The 23511-nt window shown below is 30.5% G+C and overlaps 3 protein-coding genes across 3 annotated transcripts; 2 read left to right on the forward strand and 1 right to left on the reverse strand.

Moving 5' to 3' along the window:
- The first annotated feature begins 4378 nt into the window (after window positions 1-4378).
- Window positions 4379-12425, forward strand: LOC124924065 (F-box/LRR-repeat protein 15-like). Its single transcript, XM_047464113.1, has 17 exons — window positions 4379-5151; window positions 5906-6158; window positions 6267-6399; window positions 7146-7245; window positions 7318-7515; window positions 7598-7868; window positions 7956-8054; window positions 8128-8216; window positions 8294-8393; window positions 8501-8671; window positions 9344-9496; window positions 9998-10158; window positions 10260-10458; window positions 10889-11367; window positions 11791-11854; window positions 11935-12021; window positions 12105-12425. The coding sequence occupies exons 1-17, from the start codon at window positions 4769-4771 to the stop codon at window positions 12183-12185; spliced, it is 3021 nt and encodes a 1006-aa protein (XP_047320069.1). The 5' UTR covers window positions 4379-4768; the 3' UTR covers window positions 12186-12425.
- Window positions 12426-13665: 1240 nt separating this feature from the next.
- Window positions 13666-18780, reverse strand: LOC124927230 (copper transporter 5-like). The gene is made up of 2 exons (XM_047467612.1): window positions 18758-18780; window positions 13666-14232 (listed from the first exon to the last, which is right to left on the reverse strand). Exon 2 carries the CDS (start codon window positions 14229-14231, stop codon window positions 13800-13802), a length of 432 nt encoding a protein of 143 aa, XP_047323568.1. The 5' UTR covers window position 14232; window positions 18758-18780; the 3' UTR covers window positions 13666-13799.
- An 834-nt stretch (window positions 18781-19614) lies between these two features.
- Window positions 19615-23409, forward strand: LOC124926230 (polyadenylate-binding protein-interacting protein 7-like). Its single transcript, XM_047466424.1, has 5 exons — window positions 19615-20376; window positions 21606-22002; window positions 22092-22162; window positions 22527-22618; window positions 23004-23409. The coding sequence occupies exons 1-5, from the start codon at window positions 19687-19689 to the stop codon at window positions 23281-23283; spliced, it is 1530 nt and encodes a 509-aa protein (XP_047322380.1). The 5' UTR covers window positions 19615-19686; the 3' UTR covers window positions 23284-23409.
- The last annotated feature ends 102 nt before the right edge of the window (window positions 23410-23511 follow it).

Here is a 23511-nt window from a genome sequence, read left to right on the forward strand (position 1 = left end):
TTGATCATCTCCACCATATGTCGTTTTTCTCATCTTCTGTTCATGCACCAATAACGAGCTCCATAGAGCATCAACCGAGAGACTGTCGATATCATTTGACTCCTCAATTGAGCAAACAATATAATCAAAGTTCTCAATTAATGTGCGTAAAATTTTCTCCACAATCTTGACATCTTGCATGTCATCTCCACAAATTCTCATGTCATTGGCCACCACCATCACTCTTGAGAAATAATCTGAAATGGACTATCCATTCTTCATCTCAAGCAACTAAAAAATCCTCTGTAACGTCTGTAGTTGAGCACGCTTCACTCTTGCATTTCCTTGGTACTTAGTCTTCATTGAATCCCACAATTTCTTAGAAGTCCCTTTAGAGTGATCGTCTTGAGAATGAATTTGTCGATAGTGCTGAAGATAAGAGTGTAAGCAAAACCGAAAAAATTGATCCGGACCGAACCATTGAAAAACTGACCGAAATAATTATAAATCGACCGAACCGAGTTCTGGCTAGTTCATAATTTCTTGTACCGACCCTGACCGGTTCGGTTGACAGTTTATATAATATAAAACCAACGGTTTAACTAACCGACCGTATATATACGTGTTTTGATAGTTTTATAAACAGATGTTCTTCTAGCCTAGTGGTAAAGGATGAATATATGTTAATTTTTCTATTAGTTTAGTTTATATATATTTGATATTTTTTTATAAAACTCAACTATTTTTTCATTCTTTAATTTATTATATTATAATTATTATTTTTTCAATGATTAAACTGATAAACTGACCGAACCGATTTTATAACCGCAAAACCGAATCGACCTTTAACCGACAACCGATGGATGAAGATTTTGAAAAACCGACACCAATAGTTGGGATGAATTTTTCAGTAAAAAAACCGACCGAACCGGACCGCTTACACCCTTAGCTGAAGATGTAGTTCTTTGCTTTTAGATCATTTAGTCTTGCTTCAACAAGGGTCTTCTTTTGTGCTTCGGACAATGTTTCTTCATCGGATGGCTCGACAAATCCATTTTTTACCACACTGAAATATTCTTTTGACATAGTCTCCATCGAACTTAGGAATGCATGACTGGGCAAATTTGTTTGATTCTGCCATTTCACTCACCTGTGTTTAGTTCATTCACTCACTTGTAATTAGTTCTTTGATACCAAACTTGTTGTTAATACATTATTAACTTGCTAGGATTTAAGTTTTTACTTATTCTTCTTTTTATTATTCTTCTTATTCTGAATAAAAAGAATAAGAAGAAATAATAGTACAACTACTTAACTCCTAATTAGTTGGAGATTATTTCAAACTCATAAACAAATTAAAACTAATTCAAACCTAATAATTTCCTATCATTTTTAATATTACCTTAAAAATGTGATCATATATAAATTAATAATAAACTAAAAATGAAAGAGGAGGCCAATGATATATATATATATATATATTATTTATTTAAAAATAATTTTTTGAAATTAAGTATAATGGGAGGTTGGTGGTGTGTGGGTTGTTATTCTAGTTTTTCTTTATTTAAAAAAAATATATTCAATCCATCTATAGTTTATATATATATATATATATATATATTTTTTTTTTTTTTATTTTGAAAAATATCATATCTATTAAAAATTAAAATATATATATATATATATTATGATTAATAAAATTGTTATCATATATATAAAATTGTATTAAAATTTTCATATTCTTTTACAAGTATGTAATTTGTTTTCCTTTAATTATAGTTTATCAGATTTGTAATATTACAAAATTAATAGAACAACTACTTAACTCATAATTAGTTGGAGATTATTTCAAACTCATAAACAAATTAAAAACTAATTTAAACCTAACAATTTCCTATCATTTTTAATATTACCCTAAAAATGTGATCATATATAAATTAATAATAAACTAAAAATGAAATAGGAGGCCAATTTACGGTCTTGATAGAGATCTAGGACCGTGGATGATGGAACCCAAAACCGAGTGGTTCGACCAATGATCCTGCAGATGAAAGATTTACTAGACAAGTACTTTTCTATACGTTTTCTAAACTCACACAATGCTAATTATTCATGTATTTTATGTAAACAATACAAATGTTTTCAAAGTATGTTTTCATTGCATGTCCATGGTTTCTAAAGAATGATGATTTTATATAAGGGATATGGATTCAAAGGAATTGACGGATATAGGGGAGGATGACTACTGACATGAGCTCTGGTAGTCTGATTCCAAATATGGATGAATATTTATGGGACCAGAGTTACTAGCATGAGCTCTAGTTACTGTTGCCCACCTAAATGATGGTCCAAATAGGTCAAGGACTTCTAGGGTTGAACTCCTAATTGTGCCTAACCAAATACGACTCAAACAGATTCCTTACCTTTAGGATCAGCTCTGAAAGGTGTAGGGTCAAAATATGGCTCAAGATGTTACTGTACAGACTCCATGAATTCATATTTTCTAAACATGCCATTGGTGTTTATAAATTGATCATCTCTTTTTAAATGATGAACATTTTTATGCATATGTCTTCCATTTTAGAAGCAAAATATTTTAACATGTTTTAAGTACTTAATTGTTTGTTGAGTCATTAGACTCACTATGCTTGTGTGGTGTAGGTACCCAGTCCTAACTTTTATGCACTTGAAGGAATGAGGTTTGGAGAGGAGCAATCTGATGAACAGAATGTGGGAGGAGGGACTTATGCTACTTGGACTTAACTTGTTTTTTTTTTTTTGTATAAATGCTTAACTTATATTTTGGATATTTACTTGCTGTTTAAATGGAGCATATATATAAGACTTGTACAAAATTATGAGAGTTGTGAGTAAGTATAGATATTTTGTTGTAGTTCCTTTTGGCTGTAGTAATAAGTATGTATATAAATATTAATAGATACATCTATTTGAGTAGTTGTTTTGGGTTGTTATTTTAGTTTTTATTTATTTAAAAAAAAGTATATTCAATCCATCTATCATTTATTTATATTTATATATATATATATTAAAAATGAAAAAATTATTATGTATATATGTATATATATATTATGATTAATAAAATTATTATCATATATATATATATATATATAATTGTATTAAATTTTTTATATTCTTCTACAAGTATTTAATTTGTTTTTCTTTAATTACAGTTCTTCAGATTTGTAATAACATTATTTAGATTTTTTTTATTAGTCACCCTCTCTCATTTATTTATTTATATATATCACAATTAACAAATTATAAATTAATATAAAAATTAAAAAATATTAATATTTATTTTAACCGTTTTTTATTTAATATTTAATATATCAAATTATATAATTCAATATAATAAATTTATTAACTAATATAATTAATATATAACGGCATAATAGTTTTGATGTATTTTTTTAGATGTGAATTTTAGATATTATCAAACTAATTTAAATATTAAGTAATTAATTTATTTATTTAATTAATTCAACTTTTATTTTATATTTAAGTTATTATGTATTTAAATTTCAATGTTCATTATTCATATTTTAATTTTTCTGACATACACAATTTTAAAATATAAATGATCTAATTCAATAAAACACCGTAATTTATAAAATAAATAATATAATTCACCTAAATAACCTCTTTTGGTCATTTTATTTTTAAAATTTTTAAAATTTTTAAATATTTGTTTATATATATATATATATATAATTGTGAAACTAGGGTGACAAATTTAGATTTCAAACATATTTTTTTAAATTTCACGTTTTTTTACTTCTTTATGATTAAAGTTATACTTATACAAAACAATATTTGTCTTAATTGTTTCAAACGACTTAAACTAATTATTTACTCGACATTTATAAGTAATAAATAAAAAAAAATTATATAACTAATTTAACTTACAAATTTTAATTGTATGTTTAAACTACTAATTCTCTGAAATGATAAGTTAATTTTAAAATAAATCATAATTTTGTATAACTTTAACGTGAACAAATCATAAATTTTTAAAGTTTAAAAAATAGATGTCAAGATTTATCATAACCAATAGTCACAATTTGATCTATATAAATAATCAATCATATTTAGTTTTTTTATTTTACTTTTATTTATTTATTCTAATATCATATCTGTACAAATTTCATATTTTTTCTTTATACACGAATTATTTAAAAATAATAATAATAATCATATACTAAAAGATATATACATAATTTGTACATACTTTATATTTGTAATCTCATATATAATTTACACATAATTAATTATAAGATCTTTATGTTTTTTTCACTTTGGGCTAAAAAAACCCAAACATTTTTCCTAAGGAAATGAATATATATCTGGGCTTTCTGCTTTCTCCATCCTCCGAATTAAGATCGATCAATCAAGAGAGAGAGAGAGAAGAAAGAGAGTGCGTGTATTATCAGATGAGAGAAATCAACATATTGCGGGCGATCCTAATCTCGGGCTATAGATGAAGAACGAAAGATCTGACTAGATCCATCTTTAACTCTCTTTCATTTCTTCCGCGTCTTGTTCTTACTTCTACTTACTTGCATCTGTGATAAATGATACAACTTTCATCCTATCGGTGAGAGTTTGTGTTTTTTGATCAGTTGCGGTTACATATTCTAGGGTTTTGTTGGTGTTTCGTCATTTCTTGAAGGAAAAAGCTAGGTTATCGAGGAATCTGCGAGATCTTGATTTAGGGTTTGGTGAAGATTTGTCTTTTGGTTCGTTCTTGCTGCTGGGTTTGTGCGATTGCATGCTGTTTTGGCGTTGTTTGTGCTTTGGTGAAAAAGAAGAAGAAAAAGTTGAGGTTAAAGAAGATAACGTAATGAGTAAGGCGTCGTCTGACGAAGGTGAGCTAAAGTCTGAGGATATGGAAGAGGATGAGGCTGAGTCGATGATGTCTGGGTTCCCGTTTGGGAACGTTCAGGATTTTGATGGGTCGATGGTACATTCTAGTGATGATGGTGGACATGGTAGTTTGCGAATTTTATCAATTCGTAGCAATCCTAACATGAGCTTGGGTCTTGGGTTATCTTCAGTGGCATCTTCATCTTCTTCTTTAGGGGCGATGGTGGTCAGAGGGGAATCTGATGGCAACCCTCTCAATAAACGTCCTAAAGTTAATCGTTTTCCAATGTGAGTTTTACAATTCGATCTCAATTTTGTTCAATTACCTTTATTGATTCAAGATATTGTTGTAACTTGTGACTAATTACTTCAATCCAATGTGTACGCCATTTTTAGTTTTGATGACCTTTTCTGCTCCCCTTTCTCTATAGTTTTTGGTGAACTTCTTCTCATTGAAATCATAGTTTATTTGGCATCTAATCCTTTCAATTGAAGACATTTTATAGTGGTAGCTACCTAACCCCCCAAGTGGGTTGTCAAGGTTTATATCTTAACTACCTAAACCAAATACTTCCAACAAATTTATCCAGATAGAAATTATGGTGTTACATTACTGAGGAAACTGGGCATTATACCCTTTCTGTGATGGGATTACAGATCCCGAACTAGGCATAATCCTCTTTATGTCACACTTCCTACACCGTTTCTAGTTTGGAATGACATTTAAGATTGTCTAGGTTTTAACTTTTCTTATGCTTCATTTTTTTGCTAGGGAAGGGGTGGGATTAGAACCCTCCATTTATAGGTTTAGTGCGTGACACTTTGCCACTCGTGTCAATGTCTTATCCCTATGCTTATTTTTGCTTATGAGTGATTAATTTAAGAAAAAATGGAGATCCCTATTATTTTGCTAAAACTGTAGATTTCATTAATTCGTGAGAGTGCATGCTCCCACAACAATGTAAATCAAAGTGTTAGCATGCATCTTTTGAATATCTAATGCCTTGTCAAAATAATATCTAATACTCACATCAATTGACAGGCAGAATAAAGAGTCTTTCGTAGTTTTTGGAGATAGGGATAGTCCCCATTCAGCTACAACGATCACAGATGCGGAGGATGGTAATCTGACAGACCGCAGATTTGACAACTTCTCCTTTAAGGATATCACTCTTCTCTCTCCCATGTTTGGTGGTAGTAGAGAACATCATATTAATGCTGTGGATGAGAGTGATGATCAAGGATTTGAAGATTTTATAACCAGAATGGATCTTACTGATGACTTATTGCATATGGTAGCCATGACCTTTGTTTTTTATTTAAATGAATTTATTGGTTCTGCAATGATCCATGTTATTAGCAGAAGATGATTCATTATGACATAAGTTACACGATTGCATCAGGTATTTTCTTTCTTGAAGCATGTTGATCTTTTCCGGGCAGCTATGGTTTGTAGACAATGGCGTTCTGCTAGTGCCCATGAAGACTTTTGGCGATATCTTAATTTTGAGAATCGTAACATATCTCTTGAACAATGTAAGCTTTCTTTATTCCTTATTGATCCGACATCGCTTCTTCAAGGTGTTAATGATTGGTGATTTACTGTATGATAAGTCTTAACACCTTAAGTGGCTTAGTTTTCACATACCATTGGAAATGTACCTTTTCCTATTCATAATTCAATAAGGTTGACGAATGCATATTGTTGTCCAGAAGTTTAGCATTTTGCTTGATATTATGTAATCAAGCTTCATGTCATGTTTTTTTAATACAAACCTGAAATTACAAGCATGCTAATCTAATATGTCATTTTGCTTATAGTTTCCTCTCACAAGCAATGCCAACATTTATATAACTAAATGGTTCGCCACTTTGCATTTTGGCATATAAAAACGAGGGTTGTTTTCCTTACTTGCTTTTTGTTTTTTTAGTTTTTTCTCTATTTGATGCATTTCAAAAAGGATCTATTAAGAAAAGGGATTTGCAAAATTTGAAAGAAAAAAAAAATCACCAATTCAAACGTAAAAGAGAGGGATTCGAACCTTCCGGAGATTCTCTGAAAAACAAGTTTGGTATTTAGATGTTTTTTGTACGAATGATTTGGCTTACCATGAATATTTTTTTATCTGACTGTAGTTTGCAAATTTCCCTAAACAATCTAAGGAAAACCTAAAATATGTAAATTAATTGAAATTATAATAAAAATCTAGATGATAAAAGAGATAATAATAATAAAAATATTCTGAAAATACATGCTAATTTTTCTATCGGTAATTGGGCAGTTGTGGGTATATGCCAAAGGTATCCAAATGCCACTGGAGTGAATATTTGTGGTGCCCCTGCTGTTCACAACCTTGCAATGGTAGCTGTTTCATCATTAAGGTATATGTTTATTTTCGTTGATCATTAAAGATGTTCTGTTGCAATTGCTTGCGACTTATCTATTTTTGTCAGGAATCTGGATACATTAACTGTGGGCAAAGGACAATTAGCTGAACCCTTTTTCCAAGCTTTGACAGAGTGCTCTGCTTTAAGGAACTTGACCATTATTGACGGAAGTCTTGGCAATGGAATTCAAGAAATACCGATATACCATGATCGATTGAAACATCTTCAGATTGTGAAATGTCGTGTGCTTCGAATTTGTGTCAGGTTAGATATAAAAAAAAATCTAGTATATGATTTTTTCAGAAAGTTCATAGAAAAAGATCAATAAAATTTGATGGTTTTGCAGGTGTCCCCAGCTTGAGACGTTATCTTTGAAGCGTAGTACTATGGCACATGCTGCACTCAACTGTCCACTCTTGATTGATCTTGATATAGCCTCTTGCCATAAGCTCTCAGATGCTGCTATTAGATCAGCAGTAATATCATGCCCACTTTTAGAGTCTCTAGATATGTCAAATTGTTCATGTGTTACTGATGAAACTTTGCGTGAACTTGAACCTCATTGCGCCAATCTTCATATCCTTAATGCATCTTATTGCCCCAACATCTCACTTGAGGTCAGTATCATATATAATTTTTTATTTACTTCAATTCAGCTAAAATTTGGATATGTTTTCACCTAACATGAGCCCTTTCTTTGGAAGTCTGTAAGATTGCCAACATTAACAGTTCTTAAGCTACATAGCTGTGAGGGAATAACATCTGCTTCAATGGCTTCCATTTCACATAGTCATATGTTGGAGGTCTGAATCATTAACCTTTTTAGAGCAAGCTCTTCCTTTATAAATCAAAATCTTAATAATGAATTATGTTTAGGTATTGGAACTGGATAATTGCAATTTACTAGCATCAATTACCTTGGATCTTGGACGCCTTCAGAATATACGTCTTGTGCACTGTCGAAAGTATGTTGTGCTATTTTTACAATTAGTAACGGTTATGATGTTCTATAATGTACTCACAGTTTTATAATCCCCCACAGGTTTACAGATCTAAATTTGCGTAGCATAATGTTGACATCTATAACTGTGTCAAACTGTCCTGCCCTGCAACGTATAAGCCTCGCATCTAATATGCTCCAAGTTCGTTCACTTCACTCTTTTTTTCCCCATCCTTTGTAATCTTGAGTTAGTTTTCCTTATTATGTCGCACCACTCATTCAACTTTATTATGTCTGTAAATTGTGCAGAAACTAGTTCTCCAGAAGCAAGAGAGCTTAACCACTTTAGCACTTCAATGTCAGAGTTTGCAAGAAGTGGACCTTACTGATTGTGAATCCTTAACAAACTCCATATGTGACGTTTTCAGTGAAGGAGGTGGATGTCCTATGTTAAAATCGCTAGTTCTTGATAACTGCGAGGTTTGTTGATTTGGCTTAAGCTCTTGTTCGTTCTCGGTAATTTCGTGATATTTTAATAGCGAGGTGTGTTTAAGATTTTAGCCACATCTGTCTTTTAATGTATCGAATCTTGAGTCCCTCAAATATAGAGAAGCTGCTATGAACTAAGAAGTCATGGTATATGCATCTCCTATGCAAGTAACTCGGTGTTTCATCCAGTTATATGGATAAGATAATCTGTTTAAAGTTACTTGTTGCTTATGATATTGTTAGGGTCTTACATCTAGTTGTTTACTTCACGTAGTTGCTGACTTGGAAATTCATTTTTTTTTAGTATTGGAGTATCTTGCTATATTTTACACTTTATTTCCACAGAAGAATTTACTGTAAACTACTTTTTTAGAAATAATGCTAATGAAAATCTATCCTTTTTATATAGGAAAATAATATTAGAATTAGAAAGGGGTAAATGCACGCTCACAAACTAATAACCATTCCAATTGTAAAAACATTACAACAAATTGTAGAAACTTGCTTCATCAATTCAACCCAATGTATGATGCCCCATGTTTGTGTGATGCTTGAAGGTCAATTATTTGATGTTGTAATATCTGTAAAATAAGACTTTGTTTTTCCTTTTCATTTTTGTTACCAATAATGATAAATCATCAAAGCTATTTTTCTACATTGCAGGGCTTGACAGCGGTTGTATTCCGCAATTCTTCATTGGTCAATCTTTCTCTTACTGGTTGTCGGGCTGTTACTTCTCTTCAGCTAGCATGTGCTCATCTTGAGAAAGTCACCTTGGATGGTTGTGACCATCTCGAAACAGCATCATTTTGCCCTGTAAGTGAAAGCTGTTGGGCCTCCTAACAAAAAAATGAAAAAAAATCTGTGACCATGAAAGAATGGGGATAAGATAAAAAAGGAAAAGAAATGCATGATTAGTTCTCATTTTCTTATATTACTAGCTATGTCTTAGCACTCTCATTTTCTGTAACAAGTATTATTATTGATACTCCAAATGGCTGATAGTAGTTAGAGTTTACACTTGAGAATGGGATGAAACCTAGAGAAAGAGATGAGATAGACTAGACAATTCACCTATCAATTCATTCACAAACCCTAACTGTCACAACAAGCTTATTATATACTAATAGAATGGAAGTTACATTGACTTTATTCGCTACATGCTATATATATATATATATAACCAATTAGATAGAGAGGTCATACATGTCAGGCGGTATGATTGTTTTGCATCACTTGTTTGATAGGAAGGTTAATATACGTTCTTCATTTTTTTCATATATGAAAATCAAAGTGAAATTCTTATTCTGGATGTAGGTTGGTCTTAGGTCACTTAATTTAGGCATATGCCCGAAGCTTAGTCTACTTCAAATTGAAGCTCCAAGTATGCTGTTGCTCGAGTTGAAAGGATGTGGAGTACTGTCTGAAGCATCGATTAATTGCCCGATTTTAAACTCTCTCGATGCTTCATTTTGCAGGTTATTTTGTGAACCTAGTTTCTTCTTGATCAAGATTTAATGTTTTTTTTCTGCCGGTTATGCTTACATGTACCTTTATTTTTTTCTTTCTGTATGCTCAGTCAACTAAAGGACGACTGCCTGTCTGCAACAACTTCTGCATGCCCTCTCATTGAAACCCTGGTATTAATGTCATGTCCATCTATTGGCCCTGATGGCTTATCTTCCCTGTGCCTGCTTTCACGTTTAACCTCACTTGATTTGTCATACACTTTCTTGGTGAGCCTGCATCCTGTTTTCGAGTCCTGTTCGAAGCTAAAGGTGACTCCTCTACCTCATTATGAATGTTTTCAGATAACCATTTGAAAGTGATTTTGATTGCATTTAGTCTGAAAAATGTGATTGACCTTTTCTATTGTAAAATGTGTGAAGTTGTAAAAAAAATTGCTTGTGCTGCATATATATATTTATTTTATAGAATTTTTTCTCCAAATGTTTTCTGTTTATGATTTTTTCCCATACCAAATAGGCCCCACTCAAAGCTGAAAAATTCAATACAGATTGGTTAAGATGCTTTTTTTCCTATTGTTGTCAAAAACATTTAGATATTTTAATTCAGTCAAGAATTTATTATAGATGTGTAATTTTGAGCACATTCAAAATAGTGGCCCTAAATCTGATTTCCAGGTGTAACGTTCTACTGCAAATACTTCTTTTCAATCAACCTTCATATTTTCTGTCTCTTGGATAGGTCCTGAAATTACAAGCATGCAAATATCTTACCGACTCATCATTAGAGCCTCTTTATAAAGGCGGCGCCCTTCCTAACTTAAGCGAGTTGGATTTATCATATGGGACCCTTTGTCAGTCTGCAATAGATGAACTTCTAGCTTTCTGTACTCATCTCACACACTTGAGCTTGAATGGATGCGTAAATATGCACGATCTGAACTGGGGCTTCAGTAGCAGCCGTACATTTGATTCTAGTGTACCGAGTTTGGGCAGCAGCAGTTCAAATGCCCTATCTCCACAAGATGATAGCTGCTTGTCGAACCTTCAGCCAAACCGGTTGCTCCAAAACCTTAACTGTGTTGGCTGCTCAAACATTAAGAAAGTTCTCATTCCTCCTGCAGCGTGTTGCTTCCATTTATCATCGCTAAATCTCTCTCTCTCTGCTAACTTGAGAGAAGTTGACGTGACTTGTTTGAACCTATGTTCTCTTAACTTGAGGTAAATCTATTAATAGTTGTTCCTTTTTTTTCTTAACTTATGTGGTGCTAGATTTATGACTTAAGCCTTGTTCGGATTCGGGTCATTTGAAATACCCACAAGGCCACAAGGTTAAATAACCTTGTTCATGCTGCGGTTACGAAAAGTGGGTTATTTGGGTAAAAAGACTAATGAAAAAGAAATAGATGGTATTTTTGTATTTGATTTGAATAACGAGATTGATTAGAGTATGGATGAAAAGTTGGTGGGTTATTTGAGGATTATTCCAATAACCCATTCCATAAATTCAATGGCAGTTTCTGACCAATAATTGGATCCAGATACAAAAGTGTTTTCAAATAAAACCAGTTTTGATAATTTAATATAATTTAACCCTAAAACAAGGCCTTACCTTACCATGATCTGTATTCTTATTCTCCTCAGCAACTGTTACTCCTTGGAAGTTTTAAAACTAGAGTGTCCTAAGCTGGCTAGCCTATCTCTTCAGGTATGTAAAATGTGTAATAATCTTTCTTTCTAAACTTTTCAATATTTTTATTCGATTCTCTAATTTGTTTCTCTCTACAGTCTTGCAACATTGACGAAGAAATGGTTGCAGCAGCTATTTCAGGCTGCAGTATACTGGAGACTCTTGATATCCGCTTTTGCCCAAAGGTAAGTTTTTTTGACTAATATTTGGCAGGTTATTTGAAATCTTATTAACCAAACAACCCCTAATGGCTATTACTTACTCTCAGTTGTACTCAATGAGCATGGTGGGACTAAGGGCTGCATGTCCTAGCTTGAAACGCGTTTATAGCAGCATTTCGTCATCGTGATTTGGTTTTGGTCTTTCTCGGGTGCTCTTCTTCCTTCCCTCCTTTTATATCGTAAAAGTGGCGCGGTTTTAGCCTTCAATGGATTGTGTTTGTTATGAGTGTTTTTTCTAGGGCACAGCTTATTACTTAGCCCCATAATATATGCAGTCTTGCACTGTGTGTTTGTTAGGGTATATTACTCTATTATGCACTTTATTCTAGTTTTATGCAATTTGCACAATAAGAATCTATATTTATATAGTTTTATCTTTTTTTTTCCTTTTGTTATTTATCAAATTTAAGAGATATTATAGGTATTATTCAAAATGTTTTATTGATTTATTTTGTTGCTAGTATTATATTGTTTTAAAATAAACTTTGAAAAGGATAACAATTTATTTAGCAACAAATTCAAGCCATGAAATTTTGCACTATTGATTTTGTGAAGGAATGAGATTGATTTAAAATTTATCAATTTTTTTGGTCATTTTCAATAATGATTGATTTGATGTTTTCTTAATGGATAAAGAAATAATTTATAGGAATACACAAATTAAATAATTATGAGATAAAGAAATAATTTGAACAATGTTCCAAATGTTAACAAAATGTAAGAATATTAAAATGTTAATGTTCCCTAACTAATAATCATTTCACTGAAATTGAAGCATTTCACAATTACAACAATATTATATTAGGGTGTGTTTAACAAATTAGTAATTTTTCTTTTTCTTTTCCCTTTTTTTGAAAAATAATTGTGAGTTTTATTTCTTCAAACTAATACTCTCACAGATAAGTACATAGTCTATAAACACACTCAATTAGTTTAACGGGCCGGCCAGACAACAAGTTTGAATCCAGAACTTTAGAAATATCCAACTCTTATTTTTTACAAAAATTTGAACTTATCAATTGTGGTCCACTTTATTATTGAAGTTTTTAGTAAGTGCATTCAAAATGATCTGAACTATCAAACAAAAAATTATCCATCTGTCTCTGTAGAGTTTTGATACGATAAAAGTCAATATATTAAATTTAAAAATACAATTTATTGAAATTGTCAAAACACATACGTTAAAGTTGCAATGTACCAATAAATTTTACGGATAAAATGGGATGGGCTGTATAATTCAATGTAATATGTTCAAATTTGAAATTGTAATAATAAAAAAAATCCAATTTATTTGTTTATATATATTCTTACTCGATATTTAAAAAATAAAAGTCGTAATCTAAACTAATTAAAAATTAATTAAAGTTAATACTTAGTACTCTATTTTTGTATCACTAGATTTAAAAAAAAAACTCAAAACATTTATTTTATTTTATTAACTAAAAAAAAGTTAATTTGATTTCTTAGGTTAATTTTAAGACATTTTTAGCATTTTCAATACAAAAACAAAAGGTAAATATTCCCTTAATTGAAATAATTGTTGGATTAAGGTAATATTCTCTTATAGTGAATTGATTTTATTTAATTAGCAAAATAATTTAAAATAAATAAAAATAAAAATTTGATACAACAATTAATTAATAAATATAAATCTCATTCCATTAAATCATCAAAATCCAAAACAACAAAATCAGATTCAGAAATCTAAACGACTCGCCGGCGGCGATCAATGAATGAATGAATCAGGCACAAGCGCATGGATTATCAACGACGACAACATCTTCATCGCCATTCCTAAACAACAAATTCCCTACAGCTAGTCCAACAACAACAGCTATGAAAACACCTCCATTAAACGACATAACAGCAAGCATCAACAAATAACCTAAGGCAGAATTGATTCCAAATAGAACAGCTCCTCCTATCTTCACAGCGCTAAACCTTGACGATGATCGGCGAACAAGGAGAGGAGCATCGATGGATGAACTAACCGTTATAGATCTGGTAAGCGAAATGAGTTTGAATCGGAGACGACGATCTTCGAGAAATTGGTAAAAAACGGAGAAGAGGAAACAGGAGATGAGAGTTAAGATGTAACTGTTTATGGAATTAGTTTTCCAGATATCGAATAAGATCGTCACTGTTGTTCCCCAATAGAAGGTCATATGCATCATCTTCTTCTTCTTCGTTGATTAAGAGAGAGAAACTGCAATTTTTTTGAAAAGTAAGAAATGGTGAAAATGTATACGCAGGTTGGCTTTTGTACTACTGAGAAAGTGTGTAGTACAAGAAATATATGTAGTACAACTATTAGTCCACTTTATTTCCTTTATTTTATTTTTTTGTCAAATTTACAAAAATAAAAATTAATTGGGTTTTTGGATAATTACTCTATATATAAAGAAAGTGATGATAATAATCTTATTAAGAAATAAAATTAATATTTTTGCTTTTATTTTTAATTGATATAGTTGGCTCATTAAGAAAAATAGATTTGAATTTGAAAAATGATTTAAAATATACATATGACTTAATTATATTTTTATTTATTTTTGATAAGAAATAGTTTTATTAAATAAAATAAAGAGTTATAAATATAATATTAATTTTTAAATAATAAAATATGAGTAATGTTAATTAATACCGAATTTTGTTTTTTTTAAATGAGTTTTAGATAATTACTCTATAAGAAAGTGATGATAAGAAATCTTATTAATAAATAAAATTAATAGTTTGCTTTTTATTTTAATTGATATAACGGTCTCAAATAAAAAAAAAAAGAAGAAGTAAATTTGGAGTTAAATTTGAATTTTAATATGTATATGATTAATTTTTTTAGGCTCTAATTAGAATATTTTTTTATTTTAAAATGGTTTATATGAGTTTGAACTAACACAATTTAGATAATTTATCATATTTATAAAAAATAAATAATTTTTTTTTTTAAACTCTTTAGATATATCATATATTTTAAGTTATTCCACAATTTTGAACATATATTAAGAAAAAAAATTATCAAATTTAAAAAATAAATATGTTCCTTAATTTTTAGCTTCAAATAACGAATTATAATATATATATATATATTTATATTTAAAAAAAAATAGTGAACATTTTACATAGACATGTCAATGAGCACTAGCAGAAATTATGAGTGTTCAACCGGCCGGTTAACCGATTAAACGGTTTCGGTTAAGACCGATTTTGCTTATTATTTTACAAACCGGTTAACTGACTGTTAATGGTATCGGTTTTACCGGTTTTAATTCTATCAGTTTTGGTCAGTTTCGGTCGGTTAACCGGGTTTAACTAGGAACCGATAATTCAATTTTTTAAATTAAGTAATAAATTATAAAATGATTTTTTTTTTAAATTATTGCTTGCACTTTCCTATTATATTATCATTTTCTCTATTATAATATATTATATTATAGAATATAATCAATATATTATATTATTATAATATATTTTATTGATATATTTAAGAATATGTTATAATATTTAATTTTATTATAATAATATAATATATTTTATAGCTATTTTGTTAACTTTTTATATATTTTTCAAAAAATTCAAATCTATTATGCCGATTAGTTTTTGACCAACCAAGTGTTGGACAAAAAGTTAAAACATAAAGTCAATGTTGAAGACTTGTTTAACTATTTTGATTTTATTCATTTATAATTCAACGTTATTGTATCGTTATAAAAACAATTTTACATATTTTAATGAAATTATTTCAGTTTGTTTTTAATTTATTTTTGTAAAATTTTATATAAATTATAATGTGTAAAAATAAAAATATTTATAAATTATTAAATAATAATTATAAAATAACTAATACAAATTATAAAATATAAAAATATAAAATTAAATTATTACCGGTTTATCGGTTAAACCGTTAGAAAAATAGGTAAACCGAAAATCGAACCGTTTAACCGGTAAAAAACCGTTTCACCGGAACCGTTAGAACCGATTAACTAATAAACCATTAAAATGAAACTGATTAATTATCAGTTCGGTTGGGTTACCGATTTTTCGATTTTTTTCACAAACCTAGCAGAAACAGATTGGGCTCAGGCCATCCAAAGTGGAAATTGGATGAAATGAACTAAAGATCAGTTTATTTGTCTTTTTGGCCAGCGCATAAAATAAATGTGCTCGTGGCACTTTTTTTTTTGACAAAAATATCCCCGTTGCGAGACGCAACCAAATGCCGTATGAATTTTTTTTTTTTGAAAAAAATTAAAAATTCGTCTCATAATTGTCGGTTGCATCTCGCGAGTGCCGATTGCGTCTCGTGATCGAGGACGTCTCGCGACATGGGTAAAATCGTTCAAAAAATGAAAAAAGTATCACTAACGCTTTTTATTTTAAGTGCGGGTCAAAAAATCAAATAAGTGAATCATTAGGTTATTTCGTCAAATTTCCCATCCAAAGATTGCTTTTAATAGGGTAATACTTGACATTAGTCATCGCTCATAATTTCTTAAATATTTTTAATTTAATTTATGATTTATTTATCTAATTTAAAAAAAAAAAATTTATATTTATATATTTGTTTATTAATAATTTTCTCGTTATCTTTTTTTTAAAGTACACCTCAAATTTTTTAATATAGTAAGATATGACATTCATCACCCATATTTTATTAAATATTTTAAATTTAATTTACACTTTATTTATTTAATTTTTTAAAAATGACAAAACTTACCATTATACACTCGTTTTATTCAAAAATTGTCCGTTATTTTTTTAAGCCCACCTCGAAATATTTTTTTCGATAAAAATGTGACATTAATCTTAATTTCTTTAATTTTTATTTTTATTTACGATTTATTTATCTAATATATATATAAAATGATGCTTAATTTTTAAAGTGTCTGGATTGTTGGGTCGAGAGTTGTGATTAATTTGGATATATATGTGAGAGTTAATGGATACTTGGGTGAATTTTGGGTTGACCCACCCATAAACTTAAAACGGTGAAAAATAAAATTAAAAATGCTATATGTATGGTTTGAACTTGCAACCTAACAAAACAAATACAACCCTTTAACCAACTAGGCTAATAACACTTTATATTTTTAATTCAACACCAAATTTGATGAACGCATGATATTTTAACAATATAAGTAAAACTTTTTATCTATATATATCTATATATATATAATGATGCATAATTTTTAAAGTGTCCGGATTGCCGGGTCGAGAGCTATGATTAATTTGAATATATATGTGAGAATAAATGGATACTTGGGTCGGATTGTGGGTTGACCAGCCCATAAACTTAAAACGGATAAAAATAAAATTAAAAATGTTATAAGTATGGTTCGAATTTGCAACCTAACAAAATAAGTACGACCCTTTAACTAACTAGGTTAATAACCCTTTATATTTTAAATTCAACACTAAATTTGATGAACGCATGACATTTTAACAATATAAGTTTAACTTTTTAACTAATATATATATATATATATATATATATATATATTATGATGCTTAATTTTTAAAGTGTCTGGATTGTTGGGTCGAGAACTGTGGTTAATTTGGATATATATGAAAGTAAATAGATACTTGGGTCGGATTGTGGGCTGACCCGCCCATAAATTTAAAACGGTTAAAAATAAAATTAAAAATGCTATAGGTATGGTTCGTACTTGCAATCTAATAAAACAAGTACAACCTTTTAACAAACTAGGCTAATAACACTTTATATTTTAAATTCAACACCAAATTTGATGAACGAGATAGTTAATCAATAGTTTTTAATGAGTCATAATTCTTTTTTGACTCTGCGCTATAGATTTCACTATTATTAGTGAGCAATAATAGAAGAATTCCGTTATATTTATAGAGATATGTGACATAATTCATATAGATATAGTAAGTCTCGTCTGTGCTACTTTAATGATAGTATTTATATTTTTCATTTCACTCGTAGTATGGGGAAGAAGTGGACTCTATAGGTGAAACTAAATGAGTTGAGGAATCAAATTGTATCAATTGTTTTAGAGATCGTTTTTCAATATGAGAGTAAATGAATACTTGAGTCGGATTGTGGTTGACCCGCCCATAAACTTAAAACAGTTAAAAATAAAATTAAAAATGCTATCAGATTTTTACCGTAATATTTTTTTCACGGTTTTTTTATATTGTTACTCGTGTAAATGTACGGGATAAATACTAGTTATTAAAAAAATGGTAAACTTATCTTTATCCACTCGTTTTATCCATAATTTTCGCGTTGATTTTGTAAGTCCACTCCAAATTTTATTCAATTTCAGTTTAACTCATATTTTTCGATCATTCCTTAATACCCATGTATCCAATACCCATAAATACTCGAAAGTAAAGTTCAAGAATTTTAAATCGAATTCGAAGTGAGAAATAAAAAATAAAAAGTTATTATCCGATCAAGTTCGAAAATTAACCATAATCCAATATTACGACGAGAAGAGAACGTAAAAGAGAATGAAAATATAAAAAAATTCTCTCAATTTCACATTTTTGTTCTGCCAAGCCAATGACCTGATCCTACTTCATTCTCTTTCTCAATTAATCTCCTTTATCACTCGTTAAAATAGAAAATTATTTTATAAACTGTAATTTAAATAATTAAAAAAGAATTTAATAATTAAAAATAAATAACTTGGCCCTATGTGAAATGGTGCCACGTATAGGTATTATAAAAATAAATAAATAATAATGTCAACTACCACCAGCGATAGAAGAACTGTAATTAGGAGCCGTTTGGTGGTTGAGATGAGAGAGAATATAAGTTCGTGAAATTGAGTGGCGAAGGGTTTCTTCTTCTTCTTCATCATCTTTTGTGGTTCGATTAGGGTTTCAGAGAGAAGACAAAAGAGATATCGATATAGATTGAACGTACAGCCGTCGTCGTCATCGGAGCTTCAAATCAAGTGAAACGATTGTCTCTGAGTCAACTTACGTTTTTCTTCTTCTTCTTCTCAGTCTTGACCTCCTCCATCATGGATCACTGTAATTCAGTTTCTTCAATTACGGAGCTACCGAAGGTAAAATTCAATATCTATAACTTACAGTTGTAGATCTTAATGGATAGTTCTCTTAAATTGTGGTTAAGTTTGTAAGCGGTAATTTGATTTCTCGAGATCTCGGTCTGCATGCAGATTAGTTAGTTGAATTTGAGCTTCATTTTGAAGCAAGGTTTTTGCTCCTTATTATGTTTTTCTAATATCTTTATGGATAGTTCTCTTAAATTGTGGCTTGTAAGCGGCAATTTAAATTTCTCAAGATCGGTCTGCATGGATTGAAAATCTGGAGATTAATTAGTTAGATTTGAGCTTCATTTTGAAGCAAGGTTTCCTGATTAGAAATTTGATTATGAATTTGTTTGCTCCTTATTATGTTTTTCTAATATCTTTATGGATAGTTCTCTTAAATTTGATTTCTCAAAATCGGTCTGCATGGATTGAGAATATGCAGATTAATTAGTTGGATTTGAGCTTCATTTTGAGGCAAGGTTTCCTGATTAGAAATTTGATTATGATTTTTTAATATCTTTACAGGATTTGACTAGTGGAATCATGTAAAAGCTTTTATTTAACTAAAAGAGATTGAGGAGGAATTAGAGATAGAATAAGAATGAGCTTGTCTAGCAAAGGAACTGTAAGCAAGGTTAAAAGCTTGAATCCAAATGCAGCTGAGTTCATTCCCTTTTTTCTTAGATCGTCGTCACCATCATCATCTACAAATGGAAGCTCTACAAATGTCTTCTCCAGCAAAACCTTTTCTGGATCGGTTAAATTGGGAAAATCCGTGCTGGACAGATCAGAGTCATCGTTATCAAATAACTCTGACGACGAGATTCGCCAATACTGGCGACATCAGCTTCCTGACGATATAACTCCTGATTTCAAGGTAATCATGGGGCAAGATGATCAACTGGGAATTAACAATTTTTCCTTTGATAGTTTGTCCTTGCAAGACAACCATGGAGCTCCTAAGCTTTCTCCTTTCACAACTGAAAGGCAGTTCAAGATACCATATGGGGAAGAAGATATATTATTGTCTTCTAACTCGAAACAATTGTCAAATATACATTGGAATGATACAACCATGAAAAAGGATCAACTAATTACCACTGAAAATCCTGCTCGTGGTTTTCTCGCCAATATCCAGGCCGAGCAAAGAATGATGGAAAATGAGAACCTGAGTCCTTTTGAACTTTTAGCTATGCAATTCCCCGGGTTTTCTGCAGAGAGCCTCGCTGATGTGTATTTGGCAAACAGAGGTGACTTAAGCCAGACAGTTGACATGCTTACTCAGCTAGAGGTATGCTAAACTTTACCAACATAAGTAATGTAAATCCATGACCACATTTCATTGTTAGGATTTCATTGCTCCATTGATAACATAATGGACACCTAGAAAACAAACTTGTTGGTTGGATTAGGTCACAGTTGAAGATTCTCTTTTGAATTGAAGACTGTTGTATAACTCTTAGTTAAACGATATATCAATACATTTCAATTGGAATAAATTAGTTTTTTTTCAATATAGATAACAAGATCTCTCTCCGATTTTGCCTTCAATTATATGTAACCTAATGCTGAAATGCTCATGGTACAGAATGATGACATCGAGGGTATTAAGGTAGGAAAAATGTATTCATGAACTTGCTAAAAAAGGGCAGTGTAAAGAATATGGACTTAAATTGTATCTGGAATAGAAGTTGAGGGCTTATGCTGGAAATTAGGTTGTAACTATCTTTCTTCTAGAAGAGTGTCGGTTATTTCCTCAACTGGGAATATTCTTACCATTTTATTCTGTATATAAAGCCATAATAAAGAAGTAGAAGCTGAGTTTCAGCTTCTCTTGGTCTTTCTACTTTCTATTTCTTGAATATGGTATCAACAGTTCTTTATATACTAGATGAGTAATATTATTGACAGTTAATAATTATTAGGTTAATAGTAGTTGGTTATTAGTTAGTTATTGGAAGTTACTTTCAGTTATTTTTGTAGTACTATAAATATTAACAATTGTCATGTGATAGATAATGGTGGATGGAATAAGAATTATCTCTTTTTCGACTTCTTCTTTCTTAAGGGAATAAAAATTGTACTATAAATATGGTTGACTACTATTCTTGTCAAATATCTCATCGGGGGGTGTCCTTTAGGTCTTTCCTTTCCATATAAAGTGTTATTGTGATGTAGATTGGGTTTCATGTGTTGATAAAAGTTCATTGACATGTTTTTGCGTTTTCTTAGATTTATTTATCTCTTTGAACACTAAGAAACATAATACTATTTATGTACCTATTTGGAAACACTTTATATTTTTTTTTTATCTGAATCCAGATGAGAAACCGTCAATACATTTATGAATCTTATATATATAGATGATTTTTTATCCATAAAGTAAACAAATTGACAATCTTTAAAGCTGTTTGTCAATAATTGACATGGTTGTGTGCTCATATACTTAAAGTTTTGTCATTTTATTGGAGATTAGCGTGATAACTAATTGTATGTAGCTGGAATATACCTTTACTGTAGTTGCAAGTTGATGGTGGCTTGAATCAGAATCTAAACACAAAGGACTTGTCAGCTCCAAATCTAAGTTCACTGGATTTGAGGATTTATACAGGAGATGATATCCAACAAAGCATTAATAATCCTTATATGTCAGCTAGAAAGGATAATTTTCTTTCGTTCAAAACAAGCTCTTCTTCGCCAACAATAGAATCTGAAGGTTTTTCTTCGGCTCTCAGGGAAATGTCAACACAAGAGTCCAATGTGTGGAAGTATGATAGAAACGGTTCGGCTGATACTGTTTTTGGTTCAAATAGAAGTTCGCATTTGATGGCGAGCTCATTTATTAATGGTCAGACTCATCAAATTCATAATTCATCTCGAAAAGCTCCTTTGTGGCTAGACACGGGTGAAGCAGTTGGTAATGTTTTCTATATCTTATATGCATCTCGGTTGACATTATGTAAGTAGTAGTATTTTACTTGATTTAACAATTGTTGAGAATGGCAGAAAATATGTATTCTGACATGCTAGGAGAAGAAAGTGATCACCCAAGTCTGCGTAATACATACTTTGAACAGGTATATGATGAGGTTGTTTGATATGTTTTATTTACTACTAAACTGTTTTTTTTTGTCAAAAAGATATTGTTTTATGTAAAAGGTTGTTTGTTTGGGTCAAATGTTGTAAAGAATAACGTAATTATTTGAATGATTTGATGAAAGAAGTGATCGATAATGGGATATTGGTTTTGATCTACATGGTTCAATATAGTATCAAAGATGTTGGATGTTTTAGTGTAGGGGGTGATGCCTTGCGAGGAATTCTTAGATTCTGTTACGGTTTTGATTCCAAAATAGAGTGTTTATACGAGATTTAGTTGTTATTAATGCAATTTATGCCTTGGATGCTCGTTTTTCTTTCTTTATAATTTGAATAATTCAGGCGAGGCAGGCCTATCTAATTGGTAATAAGGGTTTAGAGAAGGAACTGATGGAGGGTCATGAGAGATCACACGAGTCTGTTTATCGCACCAGGTTAGTTGTTCAAACCCTGTTTATTAAATATGTTTTTAAGTGTAACTTATTATTTAAACGAAATCTCATTTTTCAATACAGAAAACTAAAATACCTTTTATTTTTTAATCAAATCATAATTAAACATCTTTTAATTGATTACAATGCTCAATTCATTAACTAAAATACTAAAATACCATTTATTTTTTATATATTAATATCATTTTATAAAAAGAACACAATCCCTTACCGAACAAGCTCTAAGTTTTGAAAGATATAAAAAAGCATTATGGTATAAACATGTAATGATTTTTTTAAGCACAATCCTTAAGGACTTTTTGATTAGAAAATGAGTTATTTGAAATTGATCTCAATTGACAAACATAATGGTTTCAAAATTTGGCAGGAATCCGGAGATACAAGGGAATGGAAGAGGAGGAAACGAAAGAATAATAGATTTGCATGGTCTTCATGCAACCGAGGCCATTCGTATTCTTCAGTGTGAATTTGCTCTAATGAAAACCACAGCTATGTCCGACAATAGACAAATGATGCAGGTTTTTATTTGCACAGAGAAGAGTCATCACACGATGGGATCTCGAACTGCAATTCAGCGATATTTGCTGGAGAAATGCCTTGATTACTCGGAACCCCAACCGGGGCTGCTTCGAGTTGTTGTGTATTGATTGATGATGGAGATGAGTTTTGTTTGTTTGTTATGAAAACATATAGATTTATAGAGAAATGCAAAAAGTGTATCTTATAAATCAAGTCCAAATTATATTCTTCATAGGAGAAAAATCACATTTTGGCAGTCTATTGTGATATGTAATTTTTTTTTATGTGTTAGTTAATTCTATCATTTTTACTTTTCATCCTCCCATTGAAATGAAAAGTCGAGCCGAACTCGGCTC

The sequence above is a fragment of the Impatiens glandulifera genome, chromosome 2, assembly GCF_907164915.1.
Source record: "Impatiens glandulifera chromosome 2, dImpGla2.1, whole genome shotgun sequence".
In the NCBI taxonomy this organism is placed as follows: Eukaryota; Viridiplantae; Streptophyta; class Magnoliopsida; order Ericales; family Balsaminaceae; genus Impatiens; species Impatiens glandulifera.

Bases quoted from the DNA above. Each gene is read 5' to 3' on its own strand.
- LOC124926230 (XM_047466424.1), top strand. From the start codon at position 19,687: ATGAGCTTGTCTAGCAAAGGAACTGTAAGCAAGGTTAAAAGCTTGAAT. The intron at 22,003-22,091 runs GTAATGTTTTCT...TGAGAATGGCAG, and splicing joins AGACACGGGTGAAGCAGTTG to AAAATATGTATTCTGACATG. The intron at 22,163-22,526 runs GTATATGATGAG...TGAATAATTCAG, and splicing joins GTAATACATACTTTGAACAG to GCGAGGCAGGCCTATCTAAT.
- LOC124927230 (XM_047467612.1), bottom strand. From the start codon at position 14,231: ATGATGCATATGACCTTCTATTGGGGAACAACAGTGACGATCTTATTC.
- LOC124924065 (XM_047464113.1), top strand. From the start codon at position 4,769: ATGCTGTTTTGGCGTTGTTTGTGCTTTGGTGAAAAAGAAGAAGAAAAA. The intron at 8,394-8,500 runs GTTCGTTCACTT...TAAATTGTGCAG, and splicing joins TCGCATCTAATATGCTCCAA to AAACTAGTTCTCCAGAAGCA. The intron at 12,022-12,104 runs GTAAGTTTTTTT...ACTTACTCTCAG, and splicing joins ATATCCGCTTTTGCCCAAAG to TTGTACTCAATGAGCATGGT.